At 44.6% G+C, this 17,835-nt stretch overlaps 1 protein-coding gene across 1 annotated transcript; it reads right to left on the bottom strand.

Moving 5' to 3' along the window:
• Window positions 1-1,069: 1,069 nt before the first annotated feature.
• Window positions 1,070-16,224, bottom strand: ggt7 (gamma-glutamyltransferase 7). The gene is made up of 15 exons (XM_031894650.1): window positions 16,026-16,224; window positions 11,642-11,868; window positions 9,894-10,045; window positions 9,080-9,197; window positions 8,916-8,983; window positions 8,323-8,396; window positions 6,816-7,009; window positions 5,814-5,901; window positions 5,418-5,545; window positions 5,140-5,228; window positions 4,847-4,999; window positions 4,046-4,163; window positions 3,628-3,765; window positions 3,136-3,235; window positions 1,070-2,631 (listed from the first exon to the last, which is right to left on the bottom strand). The coding sequence occupies exons 1-15, from the start codon at window positions 16,180-16,182 to the stop codon at window positions 2,468-2,470; spliced, it is 1,968 nt and encodes a 655-aa protein (XP_031750510.1). The 5' UTR covers window positions 16,183-16,224; the 3' UTR covers window positions 1,070-2,467.
• Between the last annotated feature and the right edge of the window lie 1,611 nt (window positions 16,225-17,835).

The following is a 17,835-nucleotide window of genomic DNA, read 5'->3' as shown; positions in this document are numbered from 1 at the left end:
TACATTTGACTGTGGCTCACGAGTAAGAAAGGTTGGGGAAGCCTGGTGTAAGGAGTGTTCACTTACATGCCTTTTAGTTCTGCACTATTCAGCTGTCAGCAGGCCCAGATTTGTGGCGAGGCCACAAAGGCCCGGGCCTAGGGCGGCAGAAATTTAGGGCTGCCCGCCGCAACAAAATTGTGACATTTCGCTCCCATACGGAGCAACGGACTTCTCCCCACTGCTCCGTATGGGAGTTGAATTGCCTGCACATGCGCGATTGCGTCGGGAGAGGTGAATTTGTTTGCGCATGCGCAGGGGGTGGCAGGGCGCAAATGGGGGGCGGCCTAGGGGCGCCCGGATTTGAAATCCGGTGCCGGCTGTCAGTGCCTGTAGCAGATATACCAACCCCAATCTAAAGTGATCCAGGGGCATCTTGGATCTTGCATTTGTCTTTCTCCTGGCCCTGTCTTGCCCCCTGCTGAATTGTTCTGGATATTATCAGAGGACTTTGGGTGACGATTCTATGTGTTTTAATGACGTAAGTCAGGTTTGGGGGCACATTACTGACAGCAAGAGACAGACCTATTACTATGGGAGACGGGGAGAGGTGTGAGTGGTGTAACAAACCATTACCGGCCCCATAGCAGCATGATTATAGGGCCCCCCTAACTTTAGGATTACACTTTTTAATAAACATATACTGAAACTGCTTATCAGACACATTTCACTGCCCCCTATACTTGCTGGTCCTCATTTGCAAGCCTTCTTTGTTTTTATTTATAAGTTCAAATGTAGGCACAACCATCAAACTTAAGATTGGCACAAAAAGGCTCAAGGTTTTAAAATGAGCACAATTATGCAGCTATTTGCAGATTGTAACAAAAGAAAAGAGATCTATGTTTATTGTTTCCATCTTGTTTTGTATAAGTGTGTATGGATGGGGGCTGATTTTATACTTGACCTCTAAGGTGTTTTTGGTTTCTGTTTAAAGAAATTCAGCGCTGCTTTGTATTTGTAGTAGTTTCCATTTGTGTATCTACTAAATATGTCACTAAAGCAAAACAAAACCAAAAACGTGACAGCAGTGTCCTCGAATCAGGAAATTCATTTTATTTTCAAATGCAGTTTGTGAATCACAGACTTGCTGCTATTAAAAGGCAAAATGACAGTCACATTTAGAGACGTCGGCAGTCTCTGCCCTGGGCCAAAAGTGAAATGTTTCTTAGTAAATCAGTTCTGTATCACAGCAGGATCAAGACAAATAGCACAGTCTGGACTCATGCTAAGTATACATTTGGCACGAAATATTCTACATGATGCAGATACGTTTCCTACCCGTACAATACTTACAGAATGAGGCATGGTCCGTGGTTCCTTCCACAGGTTACACAGGCAAAAAGGTGACTTGCCCTTTTCTTTTTGTCTCCAAAGTCTCCAACCACAAGGAGACATATCTCACAAAGAGCACTGGATTTTGGGAATTTAAATAGCTCTTGAAGAAGGCAATGCTTTTTAAATCTTGTCACTATCAACTATGCCCAATTTTACTAATGTAGTAATAGTGTAATAACATGTATTTATGACCAATGCAATATAAACAAGGAAACATTTTCCTGTGAGCACCCCATGTAACTATAGACTCTTGCAACCATCATGTTGGTCCATTCTGATCTTAAGCTGGCCATACATTATAAGTTCCGCTTGTTTGGGGTGATCCCAAAACGAGTGGATCTTTCAACAATGGGGCACCAATTGGTATACAAGCCGTCAGGGCGAGGACTGTAAAGTGAGCTGATTCGGTCCTCGGTCCGACAGGAAAATCAAACCTGCCCGGTCGACATCTGCCTGATATTTGGCCAGATATTGGTCGGGTAAGCCTGGTGTAGGTCCCTGTACATAGGCAGATAAGCTGCCAAATCAGTCTGTAGGGTCCAAAATGGCAGTTTGAATCTGCCCTTGTATGGCCACCTTAAGGGAAAATGTACGCTGAGTTTTAGAATAGAAAGAGAAAAATGGGGAAAAAATATCTACTTTCAGAGAGCAGCAGTTACTATAGTGATGTAAAATGTCAGATTTGAGAATAAAAGTAGCAATCAACATCAACTAAGGTCTGGAAAATAATATATCAATCGCCATCTCTCAGCGCTCACTAACCTGGGCAATTTGGAATTTGTAGTCCACCAATAGCCTAGAACTCTAAGGACAGAAAACCACAGCCTCTTCCATGTGTTCGGTCACAACTGATTTTTCTTTATCAAGATAAGTCTGTATTATTTAATCAAGGTGGTGTTACTGAGACAAATTGCTATGCTAGGAGAAATTGAATCAAAGACATTTTCCTTTAGCATACTGTGTTTCTGCACAACCCAATCCCTGGTATTTATGGTGGTTTGTTCCTTTAATTAAGTGCCTCCGATAAGCCAGGTGAGCTTCCCAAAAACGGGTGCATTTCAGAATGGTGCATGTAGGTGCACCTTGCAAGGATCTACAAGATAGTGGATGCTCCAGCGTCTTTGCTGCGTGGGTCCTTTATTCCGATAATGAGGTCGTTGCTCCTCCGTGAACCATGAACTAAGGACAAAATTGGTATCTTCCGGAGGAGATGGCCCTTGGATTCCAGGCCCAGGGTATCGTTCTCTGGGAAGTCTCCTGAGGAGCAAAGGAGAAAGAGATTTTTAGATTGAAGTTAAACTGGCCATACACCGGTACATTATAGCTGCTGAATGGGCCCCTTCAGAGTGAGAGGGAAATTTATCAGCCCCTGTATGGGAGTTCCCCGACATCCTTTCCGATAGAAAATTAAAAATTGGGCAGATATTTATTGGCATGTTTAAAAATTCTGTTGGTCAGGGACCGCATCGGCGAGTTGATGTGGTTCTCTACTGATGGGCCTGTATAAGCCTGTATGTCAGGGGCCCACAAAAATCAGCCTGATTTGGCTATGCATGTAGGTGGTCAAATTGGGGCAGTGATCCATTGTGTACAGCCACTGGCTGGGTTGATAATATCAAACCATTCTGTGAAGAATGGGCAAAAAGTTGACCCCGTCTGACCTATTACTGCGATTTCCTGACTCCTTTCAAAATGGGTGAAGGTCTTGGAGGACCTTCCCCTACAAAAAGCTATAACAGGGGGAGTCCAATGGCTTCTTACCATCAACTTCCAGAAGACTGGTCTGCAGGTCAGGGTGAAGCCTCCCATTGGATACGCTGTCGCTCAGGTTCTTGTTAAAGGACAAGACATTAAGCAGGACCTGGGGCAGAGGTGACAGAAAGAGGTACAGTTTGTAATAATACTATGTAAAAATACAATACAGCCACAATGGTTCCATCATAAATTGGGAATGACATGCTAACTTCAGCCACTCAGATGGCACTATAAGTTGCTTCCAATAAGTAAGCTCTATAGGCTGCCAGCAGCAATTGGAACCTGCAGGCTACCGGCAACATGTGGCCATGGTAGGCTAATAGCAGCCATGGCTGTAAAAGAGTCACAAGTAGGAAATTATTGATAAGAGCTGCATGGAAGACCTAGAACATTTTGATTTGATAGTAAAAATGTATCCACCACAAATAACATCCCTAACTGCACCATGTCCAAACAAAGGAGAATTATTCCTGCTTAAAATATCTGTGCCCAACTTACCTGAGTAATCCCAGTCAAAGCACGGTCCCCATTTGACCCCCCAAGTGAGAGGTAGGTCCCACACAGACCATGAGCTGGCCGTACCACTGTGGGAAGCAGGAAGGACAGAGGCCTTTTTCCTGGTTCAACTGTATTACTCTGCAGAAACATATATACACATTTAGAGCATCTATATAGGACTCCCTATGCATACAAAATGACAATTATATGTTTTAATAAACATTCATACTAAATTAAGTGATTGTAAACCCTATTTTTTATAGTGTATATTTATCCTTGAATCAGGGCCAGAACTAGGGTGGTTTTAAAGTTTTGATAGAGAATAAAGGACTTTGAATAATAATAATAATCCATTGTGCGAGCCTTCTACAAGAAAAAAATAGGGGTAGGCAAAGGGCAAGGTAAAAAAGGGGCTTACAGGGCTGGGAAATGAGGTTCTGTTGCTTCTGTTGCTCCAGAAAAAATCAAGGATTTGGCTGTTAAGAAGGATGCCGGAGGATGTCATAATTCCACTGCCAAAAGGACGATTCAGGGAACTGTATAGAAAGAAGTAGCATTTATTATAAAACCCATGCAATAAAACAGATACAGTATCTCCCAACTGGGTAATTGTTGTTTTCCTCTCTAGAAATAGAAGCTGCCATATCTATAACTTCCTGTAGATGCTTTATGGCAGTGAATGAAATGTGCTGTTTACATGAAATATTCACAAAATTAAAGGGCAAGGAAACCTAAAATCACTGCGGCCAATGTGTTAGACATCCCTCACTTGCCGCCCAGATGGTAAATCTCCAGCTAGGGCCAGAATTACAAATTTGTAATACCCTATAAATCCCTCCCTTCCTTGACCTTGTCCACTGCTGGATACCCACTTATAAGGACAGTCCCACCTATGCCCTGCCCATTTTCCTGCCAAGTTCATCCATTTCCCCGCCCATTTGACATCATCTACTACTTCCTCACCAAAAGCTCAGTATTACATCACAAAAAAGGCAGCAACCCTACCCTCAGTGAGCTAAAACCATAAAAGTTTTGCCTCCAGGTCAGTGTGTCTTCTCCATAAGAGACAACCCATTGTGTTAAGACTTATAAATTTCCTCATATTTCTCTCTATTACTGTTAGCTCATTTGGGCCTACTAAAATCAAGAGATCAAAATACAGGACATGCTTTATCCCCCCTCATACAATAAAAAAGGACCAGCAAAGCAATGTACCCACCTCACCACAGCCACAATGAAATCATCTGGTCCGACCACTAAGGCCTGGCTGGAAGCAGATCCGGTTTCCAGGTTGTAGAAGGGCATGTAATGTTCTGTGGGGGCGGCATGGGACTCGTTGATGCGCTGACGGAGGAAATTGATCTCAGACTCTCTGAGAGAAAAGAATTTAAGCTGTTATTCAGAATTCCAGGACCCAATTCAGGGAAGCCCAGTCAGTGGTCTTTTTACTGTTATTTAGCCTTCCAGCCATGGCCGGGCCCACAATATTTCTAACTATGTAGAAACACTCACCTCAGCATCTCCTTCACAAAGCCGGGCATTGAGGGGTCATGTGTGGGGTCCCCCAGAGTGCTAGCTGTGGCAAGGGCAATTTTGAGGGTCTGTACAAATCAGAAACAGGAAGAAATGAACTTTTGCTCTCAAACATAGCCCAAAACTCTGTGATTGTGATCTATGACTGCACATATTTCACTCCTGCCTACATTATGGTTCGGCACTGTATTTGTGACCCCCCCACCTCCCCAGCCCCATGGCCGCTCCTACCCTAGAGGCAACTTCCCTTATGTCACCTCAGCTATCCAGTGAAGGGCACTTGCACGGGGAGTCTGCTTGGTCAGGTTTGCCCCTTCTAAGATGTTGAGGGCCGTTATCAGGGCGAGGCCGGCATTTGGAGCTGGTGGTGCAAACACAAGGTGGCCTGTTGGGTGAAACAGCAATAAGTTACCTTCTTTTTCTTCCATAATATGATAAATACGAATCATGTGACAAACTTGCCAAATGGCTTTATATCACTGCTGCTTCTTGTAAACCCTTTCAGTCACGCGCTATATGAAAGCAGTAAATAATATTTCCCTATTACAAATTCACATTAGGCATACATTCCCCTTCAAAGCCAGTGCAGATTACAAACTAATATCTACGGCCCAATGGGTTTTGTCACAATCATGAATTGGCATAGTGGATACCTTGGTAAACGGTCTGCATTGGTTTCTCTACTAGAACACTGTAGTTGCTGAAATCCTCTTCTGCCAGGACACCCCCATATGCATTTACCTAAAGATAAAACATGACTACATTAGAAAGTAATACAGCATACGCCATAATATTTGGTTAGGGGTGGTTGGAAATTGTATGACCCATGCACCATTTCTCTCACCCTAACTGGCAGTATAAAGCTGCTAATATCTCAGAAACAAACATATAAATTAATTCTTTTTTGGGGTTTAGTTCCCCTTTAATTGCAATTATAATGACTTGAAAAGACTGGCAGATGTTATCAGTATATCAATATTTAATCACTTTAGCCAAGTCTTCATTAATAGGATGGCCCCCCTTCTGTGATTGCTATAATTCCTTTAAAGGGATGGTTCACCAATTAACGTTAAGTAAGGTATAGAGCATTATATTCTGAGACAATTTGCACTTGGTCTTTATTTTATTAAAAAAAAAAATCATTATTCATTTGTCTTATTTAGCATTTAGTTCAGCAGCTCTCCAGTTTGGAATTTCAGCAGCTGTCTGGTTGCTAGGTCCAAAATTCCCCAGCAACCAGGCAGTAGTTTAAATGAAAGACTTGAACAGCAAAGGGTCTGTCAGTAACCCCTATTTGCCAGCTGGAATGAAACAGAAGAGCAAGGCAAATTATTATAAATTATTCATTAATAAATGAAGACCAACTGAAAAGTTGGTAAGGGCTGTCCATTCTATAACATACTAAGAACAAACTTAAAAGTGAACTACTTCTTTAGGACCCTTTTAAGAGTTATAAGACCCTTAGCAACAGTAAAGGTTAATCAAACATTGAATCCTAGAATACTAGGAAATTTAAAATAAACTGGGAAATACCCTTTTATGTCCCAAATTGTTGTTTTTTGTGTAAAAAAGAAAATAAAGCATCTGGGGAAAAGGAACAGTGCTTGCACTGAAGCAAGAAGTAAATAAAAAAGCGGCCATTTTGTCCCACCCACCTCTGAGACCATTTCCTGTGTCAGGTTGCTGCTATAGAAAGCTTCTATCCCTCCTTTTGCTACAGCATACAAAATGGCTGCTAAGTCCGGCCTCCGGATGAACGTTTCTGCCATAAGCGGTTTGTCATCTGGTAGAAAGGTCTCCAAGAAGGTGTTTGAGAAAGTCTGGCCCCTGGACTCATTTATTGCCTCAGCTGAAAAAAAGTCCATTAACGTTTCAATACTGTCTCCATTCATTAAAGTGACCCAACCCGACCCCACAATGGCTGACGCGGGTCAGCATACACATAACTGATCTTGTGAGTGGTAACCCTACCCCTCCCCTTAGCTCCACCACCAAGTTTAGTCAGAAGTGTCCAGTGTTAAGATTGGTTGAATTTTTTATAGAGACACCTCAGGGCCATCCCCTGATAGACAGCACCTCTGTATTAATATGGCCCTGAACACACCTAAGGGCTTTCAGTGGTGTTGAACATTGTTTTGTGGTCTGATTGTCAGACCCAGACTGGCAATCTGTGGGTTCTGGCAAATGCCAGAGGGGCTGCTGTAAGGTGCCATAGACACTCACTATTTATTGGGCTGGGGGGGCTGTTTGGGCCTCTGGGTACTTGGAATGCCAGGACCCAGGCCCAGACTGGCAATCTGTGGGTTCAGGCAAATGCCAGAGGGGCTGCTGTAAGATGCCATAGACACTCACTATTTATTGGGCTGGGGGGGCTGTTTGGGCCTCTGGGTACTTGGAATGCCAGGACCCAGGCCCAGACTGGCAATCTGTGGGTTCAGGCAAATGCCAGAGGGGCTGCTGTAAGATGCCATAGACAGTCACTATTTATTGGGCTGGTGGGGGCTGTTTGGGACTCTGGGTACTTGGAATGTCAGGGCCCAGGCCCAGACTGGCAATCTGTGGGTTCAGGCAAATGCCAGAGGGGCTGCTGTAAGATGCCATAGACACTCACTATTTATTGGGCTGGGGGGCTGTTTGGGCCTCTGGGTACTTGGAATGCCAGGACCCAGGCCCAGACTGGCAATCTGTGGGTTCAGGCAAATGCCAGAGGGGCTGCTGTAAGATGCCATAGACACTCACTATTTATTGGGCTGGGGGGGCTGTTTGGGCCTCTGGGTACTTGGAATGCCAGGACCCAGGCCCAGACTGGCAATCTGTGGGTTCAGGCAAATGCCAGAGGGGCTGCTGTAAGGTGCCATAGACAGTCACTATTTATTGGGCTGGGGGGGGCTGTTTGGGACTCTGGGTACTTGGAATGTCAGGGCTTATTTTGAATCTCAGTCACAGATTGTTTCTCTGGGCAAATCAGGGTACAGGTCTGCCTACCTCCCTGACCAATACGACTGTGCCTTTCTGTAGTATTGGAGAATTATTCCAAAAAGCAAGCAGAAGGGTAACTACCATGAGGGCTAGCTCTTCTGTTATTTTAGAGCAGTAACATGCACTTTACTTTACTTTAGTTAGTTTATCCCTAAGGACGGGAAGCTAAAATATTTTCCTTACCCAAATCGTGGGTCACATTGAAACCCCCGTGTGCCACTTCAGCTGCCATAGAAATTACTTCTTGCCACGGAAGTCTGGAAGAGAAGGATTAATAAGACTCAGTGTTACAATCAGCCAGTGTCAGTAATGGTCAGCCTCATTAAAGGGGTGGTTCACGTTCTAACTTTTAGTATGTTATAGAATGGCATATTCTTAGCAACCTTTCAATTGGTCTTCATTTGTTATAGTTTTTCAATTATTTGCCTTCTTTTTCTAACTCTTTCCAGATTTCAAATGGGGGTCACTGACCCCTGCAGCCAAAAATCGATTCCTTTGTGAGGCTACAATTTTATTGTAATTGTTACTTTTTATTTCTTATCTTTCTATTTAGGTTCCTGTCTCTCTTTCAAATCACTGCCTGGTTGCTTGGCTACATTGAACCCTAGCAACCAGATAGCTCCTGAAATTTCACACTGGAGAGCTGCTGAACAAAAAGCCGAATAATATAAAAATTGCCAAGGATAGAAAATGAACAATTGCAAATTGCATTCTCTACATCATACTAAAAATGAATTTAAAAGTAAACTGCCAATGTAAGTGTACAATGTACTCACTTCCCATACATCTCATGGGCTTTTGAGAGGCCTTTCAGCATTCCAGGAACTCCAACCAAAATTCCAGGCTGGAAATGAAAAGGTACGAGCATAAGATTTGGCTTGCCAGTCCAAACGATACCCAGCGAGATTAACCCCTACATATATACACAACAGACCCTTACCCTCTCCTTCCAGTAGTGTCTCACCAGCTCTTCATGGATAGAAGCCGGAGCTGTCTCTCGGAAATCAATAACATTTGATATGTTGTTTCTGATGTCATGAATAAGCATCACTCCGCCTCTGTTATTGACAATAAACTAGCATTGTAAATAATTAAATACATAACAAGTACGGTACTCAACTCTTAATATATTGTGGCAGCAAACGAAGGCATGTTCATTTAAAGGGGAACTCCACCCAAACACAACTTATGTGAACAGAATTTAAAGCAACTTTGCAATATACAAAATATGCAGCCTTGATTTTTAATGTAATAATATAGGTTTGAACAGTTCCCCAAGCCCCGCCCCCTGTTCCCCTGCTGATCTGGCTGACTACTTTGAGATTCAAATAAAATGTAACAGTAGTCGCCTGTCCTCAGCCGGCCTTCAGCCTGCACCTTCCCAATCCCACAATTCCCTGCACACGTGATGTCAATAAGGAAAGGAACATCCCAGTGCAATGCATTGTGGGTTATGTAGTTCCTGCATGCTGTCTGTAAGCTGTGGAGAAGTTGATACAATTTGTAACATCAGTGTTTTAGTCCCTCCTCCCCTCACAGGATTTCAAATGATACAGCATGAGAAGATATGTTTTGCAGCTGGATTTTAGTATATTTATTCATACTTTTTAGGGTAACAGATTACAGTCATATTAGGGGTTTCTGTGTTGTGTGAGGCTCTTTGACAAATTTTTGTATAGAAGAGTTCCCATTTAACAGTGATATCAGCTAGAATGTCTTGTTTACTGTCTGCAAGTCTTGAGTTCTGTACTCACCCTCCAATACCAGATGTGTGAGGATTGACAATTCCAAGACAAAGGGTAGTCACTATGGCGGCATCAACGGAGCTGCCCCTTTTCTCTAATACCTCTATGCCCAGAGCAGTACATCTGGAAGCATCACTCACCACTGCCCCTTGGTGGAAGATCTGGAAGAAGAAGGCACTAATATATATATATACAGAATAGAATAATAGAATATATGAAACAAAAATATATAGAAAAGGTCTGGCAGAATGCACAAAACTCAGGCAGCTGATCGAGGAAGAGCATATGGACCTTCTGATACAAATTTCTATCTCTGGCATTTACAGGCTCAATAAGCAAGTCAAGACCCCATACAATTCTACAACTTACATCTGCCAAGGTGATAATACACCAAAGTACACCATGGATGCCAATAATAATAATCATATTATACCCCCTCTGCTGGCAGTGTTAAAGAATATTATAACAATATTAAGACTTTTGTAGCTTAAGGGCGAAGACACCTGTGGTGACTAATCCATTCAGTGAAAATTTGCACGCAACTTATACAGTACTCTGTGGAAGGAAAGTCACTGTAATTAGTTACCACGATCAACTAATCACCCCATGTGTCTTTGCCCTAATGGCCTGTACATCTCAGCTTATGACTTCCCTTATATTTAGGGTTACATAACTTTCCAGTGAAATATTTTTTATAATAATACATGAGTGATATTTAGAGTTCCCTGTATAACTCACTAAATCCTCAAAGAATACACCCAATTCAATAAAATTTATATATATATATAGTGTGCTAACACAGTCTAACTTGACAATTTACAAAAGAGATCAAAGTCAGAGACAAAAATCTTTACCTAAAACAGGTGTTGACCTGGGTGTATATACCCCAGGTCCCTCGCCAAATATTTCAAATGCTAGTACACATGCAGTGAAGATCACATAAATATACACACACACTCACTGATGCCGAAATTTGGTTCGGGTGCTTGGAGGCATTGCCTATGTGCGGGTACGCACGAAACGCGTCAGGCGTTCTGGGTTTTTAAGAATGTAAATAAAGTTCGAGTTTTATCCATTTTCTGGCTGACCATGGTGCTTTGTGAGCCGCTTTCTTTAGAGACCCTGTATAACTCAGCCTGCAGCCTTGTGCCTTTATATGGGCACAGAACCCCTCAGTGACTTCTAATATCCTTATCATTTACAGTAGGGGGTACATTATCCCTTATAATACATGAGTGATACTCAGAGTTCCCTGTATAACTCAGCCTGCAGCCTTGAGCCTTTATATGGGCACAGAACCCCTCAGTGACTGCTAATATCCTTATCATTTACAGTAGGGGGTACATTATCCCTTATAATACATGAGTGATACTCAGAGTTCCCTGTATAACTCAGCCTGCAGCCTTGTGCCTTTATATGGGCACAGAACCCCTCAGTGACTGCTAATATCCTTATCATTTACAGTAGGGGGTACATTATCCCTTATAATACATGAGTGATACTCAGAGTTCCCTGTATAACTCAGCCTGCAGCCTTGTGCCTTTATATGGTCACAGAACCCCTCAGTGACTGCTAATATCCTTATCATTTACAGTAGGGGGTACATTATCCCTTATAATACATGAGTGATACTCAGAGGTCCCTGTATAACTCAGCTTTGTGGCTTTCTATGGTCACAGAACCCCTCGGTGACATATACACATAAACACAACACACCTATGTAAAGACCCTTGCGTCCCCATTTCATGTGTTCTCACCTGTGGATCTCCAAAATAGATCTGCATGATAAGTGCTATGGTAACCCCAAGAGCAAAAGTCACGCAAGCCGTAATGATAACGGTAAGGCTATCCTGTCTACAACTGCAGTCTGAGCTGAAAGGGTCCTTGACGGTCTCTCGGAGGGGTGAGGCATCCTGGCTCCCCATTTCAGAGGAGGAAGAAGGAAGCCGCTGTAGGCGGGCTGATTTCAGGAAAGCGTCGGGGTCTGGGAGGGAAGAAGCAGAAAGCGGCTTAGTATAAACTTCCAATGTACAATGATGCTAAAATCACTTTGATATAAAATAATAGTGGATCCACCTCCAACTGGGTGAGCAATAAGAAAAAAATCTAAAAATTAGAGAATGGAGTTGTAGTTCAGCAGCAGCTGAGGCGTCACAGATGCGAGCTCACTAGTCTAATGGATTTCTTTCTTTCTTTAGTTTCTACGTTTTAAGAACCAGCTTCCAAATTCCTGTAGGTATTCTCCTGTAGGATGAGCCCCTAATCCATTCAAGGAACCCAATGAACACGTCCCCTATTCATAGCAGGTTATAGGCAGTCAGTGCAAGTGACCTTTCCCAGCCACAGGTGCTTCTATACATGGAACACTTTGTAAGATTAAAGCTGAAAGCCTTAAGACTAATACAGGAGCACAGGGGAGTATCGGATTTCTTTTTTCTACAATCTCTGCCAGAATTCTGCTTTTAGTCTGCAGTGATTGGCTTGTGTACTAGTCTCATGTAATCTCATATTGTATTCAGTGTGTTTGGTACAGCTTGTATCTAGATTATACACAGATCAGGGAGCATACATTATGGTTTTATGCTACATGAGTATAACTCAATGTTCACTGACCTGTATAACTCAGCCCTTTGGGCTTTTGCCTTTATATGGTTAAAGAACCCCTCAGTGACTTCTAATATCCTTATCATTTACAGTAGGGGGTACATTATCCCTTATAATACATGAGTGATACTCAGAGTTCCCTGTATAACTCAGCCTTCAGCCTTGTGCCTTTATATGGTCACAGAACCCCTCAGTGACTTCTAATATCCTTATCATTTACAGTAGGGGGTACATTATCCCTTATAATACATGAGTGATACTCAGAGTTCCCTGTATAACTCAGCCTGCAGCCTTGTGCCTTTATATGGGCACAGAACCCCTCAGTGACTGCTAATATCCTTATAATTTACAGTAGGGGGTACATTATCCCTTATAATCCATGAGTGATACTCAGAGTTCCCTGTATAACTCAGCCTGCAGCCTTGTGCCTTTATATGGGCACAGAACCCCTCAGTGACTGCTAATATCCTTATTATTTACAGTAGGGGGTACATTATCCCTTATAATACATGAGTGATACTCAGAGTTCCCTGTATAACTCAGCCTGCAGCCTTGTGCCTTTATATGGGCACAGAACCCCTCAGGGACTGCTAATATCCTTATCATTTACAGTAGGGGGTACATTATCCCTTATAATCCATGAGTGATACTCAGAGTTCCCTGTATAACTCAGCCTGCAGCCTTGTGCCTTTATATGGGCACAGAACCCCTCAGTGACTGCTAATATCCTTATTATTTACAGTAGGGGGTACATTATCCCTTATAATACATGAGTGATACTCAGAGTTCCCTGTATAACTCAGCCTGCAGCCTTGTGCCTTTATATGGGCACAGAACCCCTCAGGGACTGCTAATATCCTTATCATTTACAGTAGGGGGTACATTATCCCTTATAATACATGAGTGATACTCAGAGTTCCCTGTATAACTCTTTGTGCCTTTATATGGTCACAGAACCCCTATTACCTCTCCTACCCTTATATGTTACAAAAATGCACATTATTCCTTAAGATAAGTGTATATCATTAATATACAATTTGCTATATTTTATAAGGCTATACAGAGAGTTTAATCAGATCAGACATCACATTGCTTGTGTAATGCACACGACCAGATGGGGGGTGCACTGGTGAATGGATCGTGTGATTCTCGGCATGGAAGGAAATCCTTATAACCAGGATTGATGAATGCACTGGATGTGGATGACCAAAATAAATACAATGCATTTTAGTTCAAAGTGATGAACTGGTTCACAAACGTTAGGCACAGAGTGTTTCTCAGGATGGAGGGATGGTAGCGATGATGGATTCACTTCTGGCTGGAATAATACATTGGTAATCAGCAATGGAAGGATGCACAGGAAATCAATAGAGGGGGATGCAGTGGTACCCAGGATTAAGCAATGCATTAGTGTTCATGATGGATGCACCAGTACCCAGTTGAAGGACTGTTTTAGTTCCAAGGACTAAGGGATGCAGTGATACCCAACATGAATGGATGCATTCACTGATACCCAAGAATAAGCGATGCAATGGTTCCCATGGAGAAGGAATATATGGTTTCTCAGGATGGAGAGATCCACTGGTACCTCTAAGTGATGTCATAGCAAGGTGGGATGGTGGGGCACACTGGTACTTTTGATAGATGCACTATTATCCAAGAGGATGTGATGCACTGGTACCCAGGATGGAGAGGTTAATACCGAAAATGGATGGATGCAATAATACCCAGAACTGAAAGATACACCTGTACCCAGGAGTGTTGCAGTGCTACCCAGAAAAAATGCATTGCTGTCCCAGGATGGAGAACTGCAGTGGTACAGGCACTAGTATCTCTGGAGGGAGGGAAAAGAATGACACACTGGTACTATAGAGGATGGAAAGATGTTCTTCTAACAAGGAAGATCAAGAGATGTACTGATATTGAGGATGAACCAATGGTTTGGTACCCAGGATGGAGGGGTGCACTGGCCATGAGGATAGAGGGATAAACGAGTACTATTCTGTGATGGAATAACTGCACTGCTAACTTGTATATACTGGTGTCTTAGTACTCAAGAGAATTGAGGGATACCTTGTTACCACAAAGAATGGAGGGATGGCTTGGTGCACTGCATTAGGGCATGCACTGGTACTCAGGAGGATAAAGGTACCCACTGATACTCAAGAAAAGACATAAGGAAGCGTTGGCAGGTAGAGAAGCCCTACTAATCAGTAGTATGAATGGAATGACTAATACATGAGTAAGGGATGTACTGGGAGGAGGGGGTGCCGTGGTACCAAGGATGAAAGGATATACTTTTATTTGGGGCTGAAACAGAATAATGTACTGGTGCCCAGGATGAAGCGCTATACAGTGGTACCCAGGATGGAAGGATGCAGGGCTGCCATGGTACCCAGGATGAGAGGATGCAGGGCTGCCATGGTACCCAGGATGGGAGGATGCAGGGCTGCTATGGTACCCAGGATGGGAGGATGCAGGGCTGCCATGGTACCCAGGATGGAAGGATGCAGGGCTGCTATGGTACCCAGGATGGGAGGATGCAGGGCTGCCATGGTACCCAGGATGGAAGGATGCAGGGCTGTCATGGTACCCAGGATGGGAGGATGTAGGGCTGCTATGGTACCCAGGATGGGAGGATGCAGGGCTGCCATGGTACCCAGGATGGAAGGATGCAGGGCTGCCATGGTACCCAGGATGGGAGGATGCAGGGCTGCCATGGTACCCAGGATGGAAAGATGCAGGGCTGCTATGGTACCCAGGATGGGAGGATGCAGGGCTGCTATGGTACCCAGGATGTGAGGATGCAGGGCTGCCATGGTACCCAGGATGGAAGGATGCAGGGCTGCTATGGTACCCAGGATGGGAGGATGCAGGGCTGCCATGGTACCCAGGATGAGAGGATGCAGGGCTGCCATGGTACCCAGGATGGAAGGATGCAGGGCTGCTATGGTACCCAGGATGGGAGGATGCAGGGCTGCCATGGTACCCAGGATGTGAGGATGCAGGGCTGCCATGGTACCCAGGATGGAAGGATGCAGGGCTGCCATGGTACCCAGGATGGGAGGATGCAGGGCTGCCATGGTACCCAGGATGGGAGGATGCAGGGCTGCCATGGTACCCAGGATGGGAGGATGCAGGGCTGCCATGGTACCCAGGATGGGAGGATGCAGGGCTGCCATGGTACCCAGGATGGGAGGATGCAGGGCTGCCATGGTACCCAGGAAGGGAGGATGCAGGGCTGCCATGGTACCCAGGATGGAAGGATGCAGGGCTGCTATGGTACCCAGGAAGGGAGGATGCAGGGCTGTCATGGTACCCAGGATGGAAGGATGCAGGGCTGTCATGGTACCCAGGATGGAAGGATGCAGGGCTGCTATGGTACCCAGGAAGGGAGGATGCAGGGCTGCCATGGTACCCAGATGGAGAGATTAGGGACAGATGACACTGTGTGGGGCACACATGGCCAGGCGGATAGGGATCACAGCCCAAACAATCCCCCCCCCAGACATGCAGTTTCGCTATACGGTGGGTTACCCGAGTCATGCTCCCCCAGGAACGTATCCTCCTCTCCAGCCCGAGGGCCCTGCTCTCCCCCGGTCTCCTCCTCGGGCAAACGGGGGAAACTGGTAATGCTCATATAATCCACGGGAGAATAGGAGCCCAAGGAACGGCCCGAACCCTGCTCCGCCATCTCTCCAGGTTGTGGCGTCACCAACACGGTTTGGGGGCTGGGCTGACAGATCCCAGGGGCGTGGCTTGGATCCAGCCCTGGAGCTGGCCAGAGGGGGATTGGGTGTGACGTCATTCGACAGACAGGTGGCATTTAGGGCAGGATGGATCTTGGTGTATAGTACCTATATATATTTTATATATACCGTATTTATTGATATATATATCACTGGCCTGGTCAGGCAGAGCCTATAGCTCTGAGTTTATGTATATATTCATACTGAATGTGTGTGTGTAACCCCTTAGTAAGCTGCTGCCTTGTATTTATTCAACATTTAAGTTATAATGATGTAAAAAAGAAAAGCACATAAGCAATACTGCAAAGGCAGAAAGGATAACCTTAATCCTACCTACAGCATGTTGTTCATTTGCAGCTGTTACTAAATAGACTGATATTAGGCACAGGTAGAAGGGGGCAGACTTGTTATTGGGAATTCTAAGGGGAACAGCCCTGGGACCTGCATGGGACCCAGTTGTAGAAAGGAAGTGCTGGGGAAAATCCAGTCATTTACCTTAAATTTATTTGTAATGCACACATATAAATATCCTATAATATATATCCTTATGAGCAGTGGTTAATGATGTCATGTTATGTATTATGAAAAACATATACTTCCTGATGTAAAATACAGATTCTATGGCCTCTTACCTATATATTATTGTTTACATTATTTATACTAGAAATTGGATTGTGGCTGTGGAATAGCATGTATAGTAGGGAGAAATGGTGCCTATAGTAGCAGTGGGGGGATAATAGCCTCTGGGAAGGGACTGGGGCTGTGGGATAGCAGGTATAGTAGGGAGAGATGGTGCCTATAGTAGCAGTGGGATAATAGCCTCTGGGAATGGACTGGGGCTGTGGGATAGCAGGTATAGTAGGGAGAGATGGTGCCTATAGTAGCAGTGGGGGGATAATAGCCTCTGGGAAGGGACTGGGGCTGTGGGATAGCAGGTATAGTAGGGAGAGATGGTGCCTATAGTAGCAGTGGGATAATAGCCTCTGGGAAGGGACTGGGGCTGTGGGATAGCAGGTATAGTAGGGAGAGATGGTGCCTATAGTAGCAGTGGGGGGATAATAGCCTCTGGGAAGGGACTGGGGCTGTGGGATAGCAGGTATAGTAGGGAGAGATGGTGCCTATAGTAGCAGTGGGGGGATAATAGCTTCTGGGAAGGGACTGGGGCTGTGGGATAGCAGGTATAGTAGGGAGAGATGGTGCCTATAGTAGCAGTGGGGGGATAATAGCCTCTGGGAAGGGACTGGGGCTGTGGGATAGCAGGTATAGTAGGGAGAGATGGTGCCTATAGTAGCAGTGGGGGGATAATAGCCTCTGGGAATGGCCTGGGGCTGTGGGATAGCAGGTATAGTAGGGAGAGATGGTGCCTATAGTAGCAGTGGGATAATAGCCACTGGGAAGGGACTGGGGCTGTGGGATAGCAGGTATAGTAGGGAGAGATGGTGCCTACAGTAGCAGTGGGGGGGATAATAGCCTCCTCACCAACAGGTTGAGAAGCAGCTACAGGATCACCACCCAAGATGGCTGGATGTACAACGTGAGAGCTTTGCTTTAGTTGTAAGGGCAGAGCTGTTGGCAGTTCTGTGCATCAAAACAAGCCA

Source organism: Xenopus tropicalis, chromosome 10 (genome assembly GCF_000004195.4).
Source record: "Xenopus tropicalis strain Nigerian chromosome 10, UCB_Xtro_10.0, whole genome shotgun sequence".
NCBI classification, from domain to species: domain Eukaryota; kingdom Metazoa; phylum Chordata; class Amphibia; order Anura; family Pipidae; genus Xenopus; species Xenopus tropicalis.
This window is presented reverse-complemented; position numbering and strand designations above follow the sequence as displayed.

Excerpts from the sequence above, each read along its gene's own strand:
- ggt7 (XM_031894650.1), bottom strand. The coding sequence starts at position 16,182 with ATGGCGGAGCAGGGTTCGGGCCGTTCCTTGGGCTCCTATTCTCCCGTG. Across the intron at positions 5,902-6,815 it reads CACAGGAAATGGTCTCAGAG|GTAAATGCATATGGGGGTGT; the intron begins GTGGGTGGGACA and ends TTTTATCTTTAG. Across the intron at positions 5,229-5,417 it reads CCCTTCACTGGATAGCTGAG|ACCCTCAAAATTGCCCTTGC; the intron begins GTGACATAAGGG and ends TGATTTGTACAG.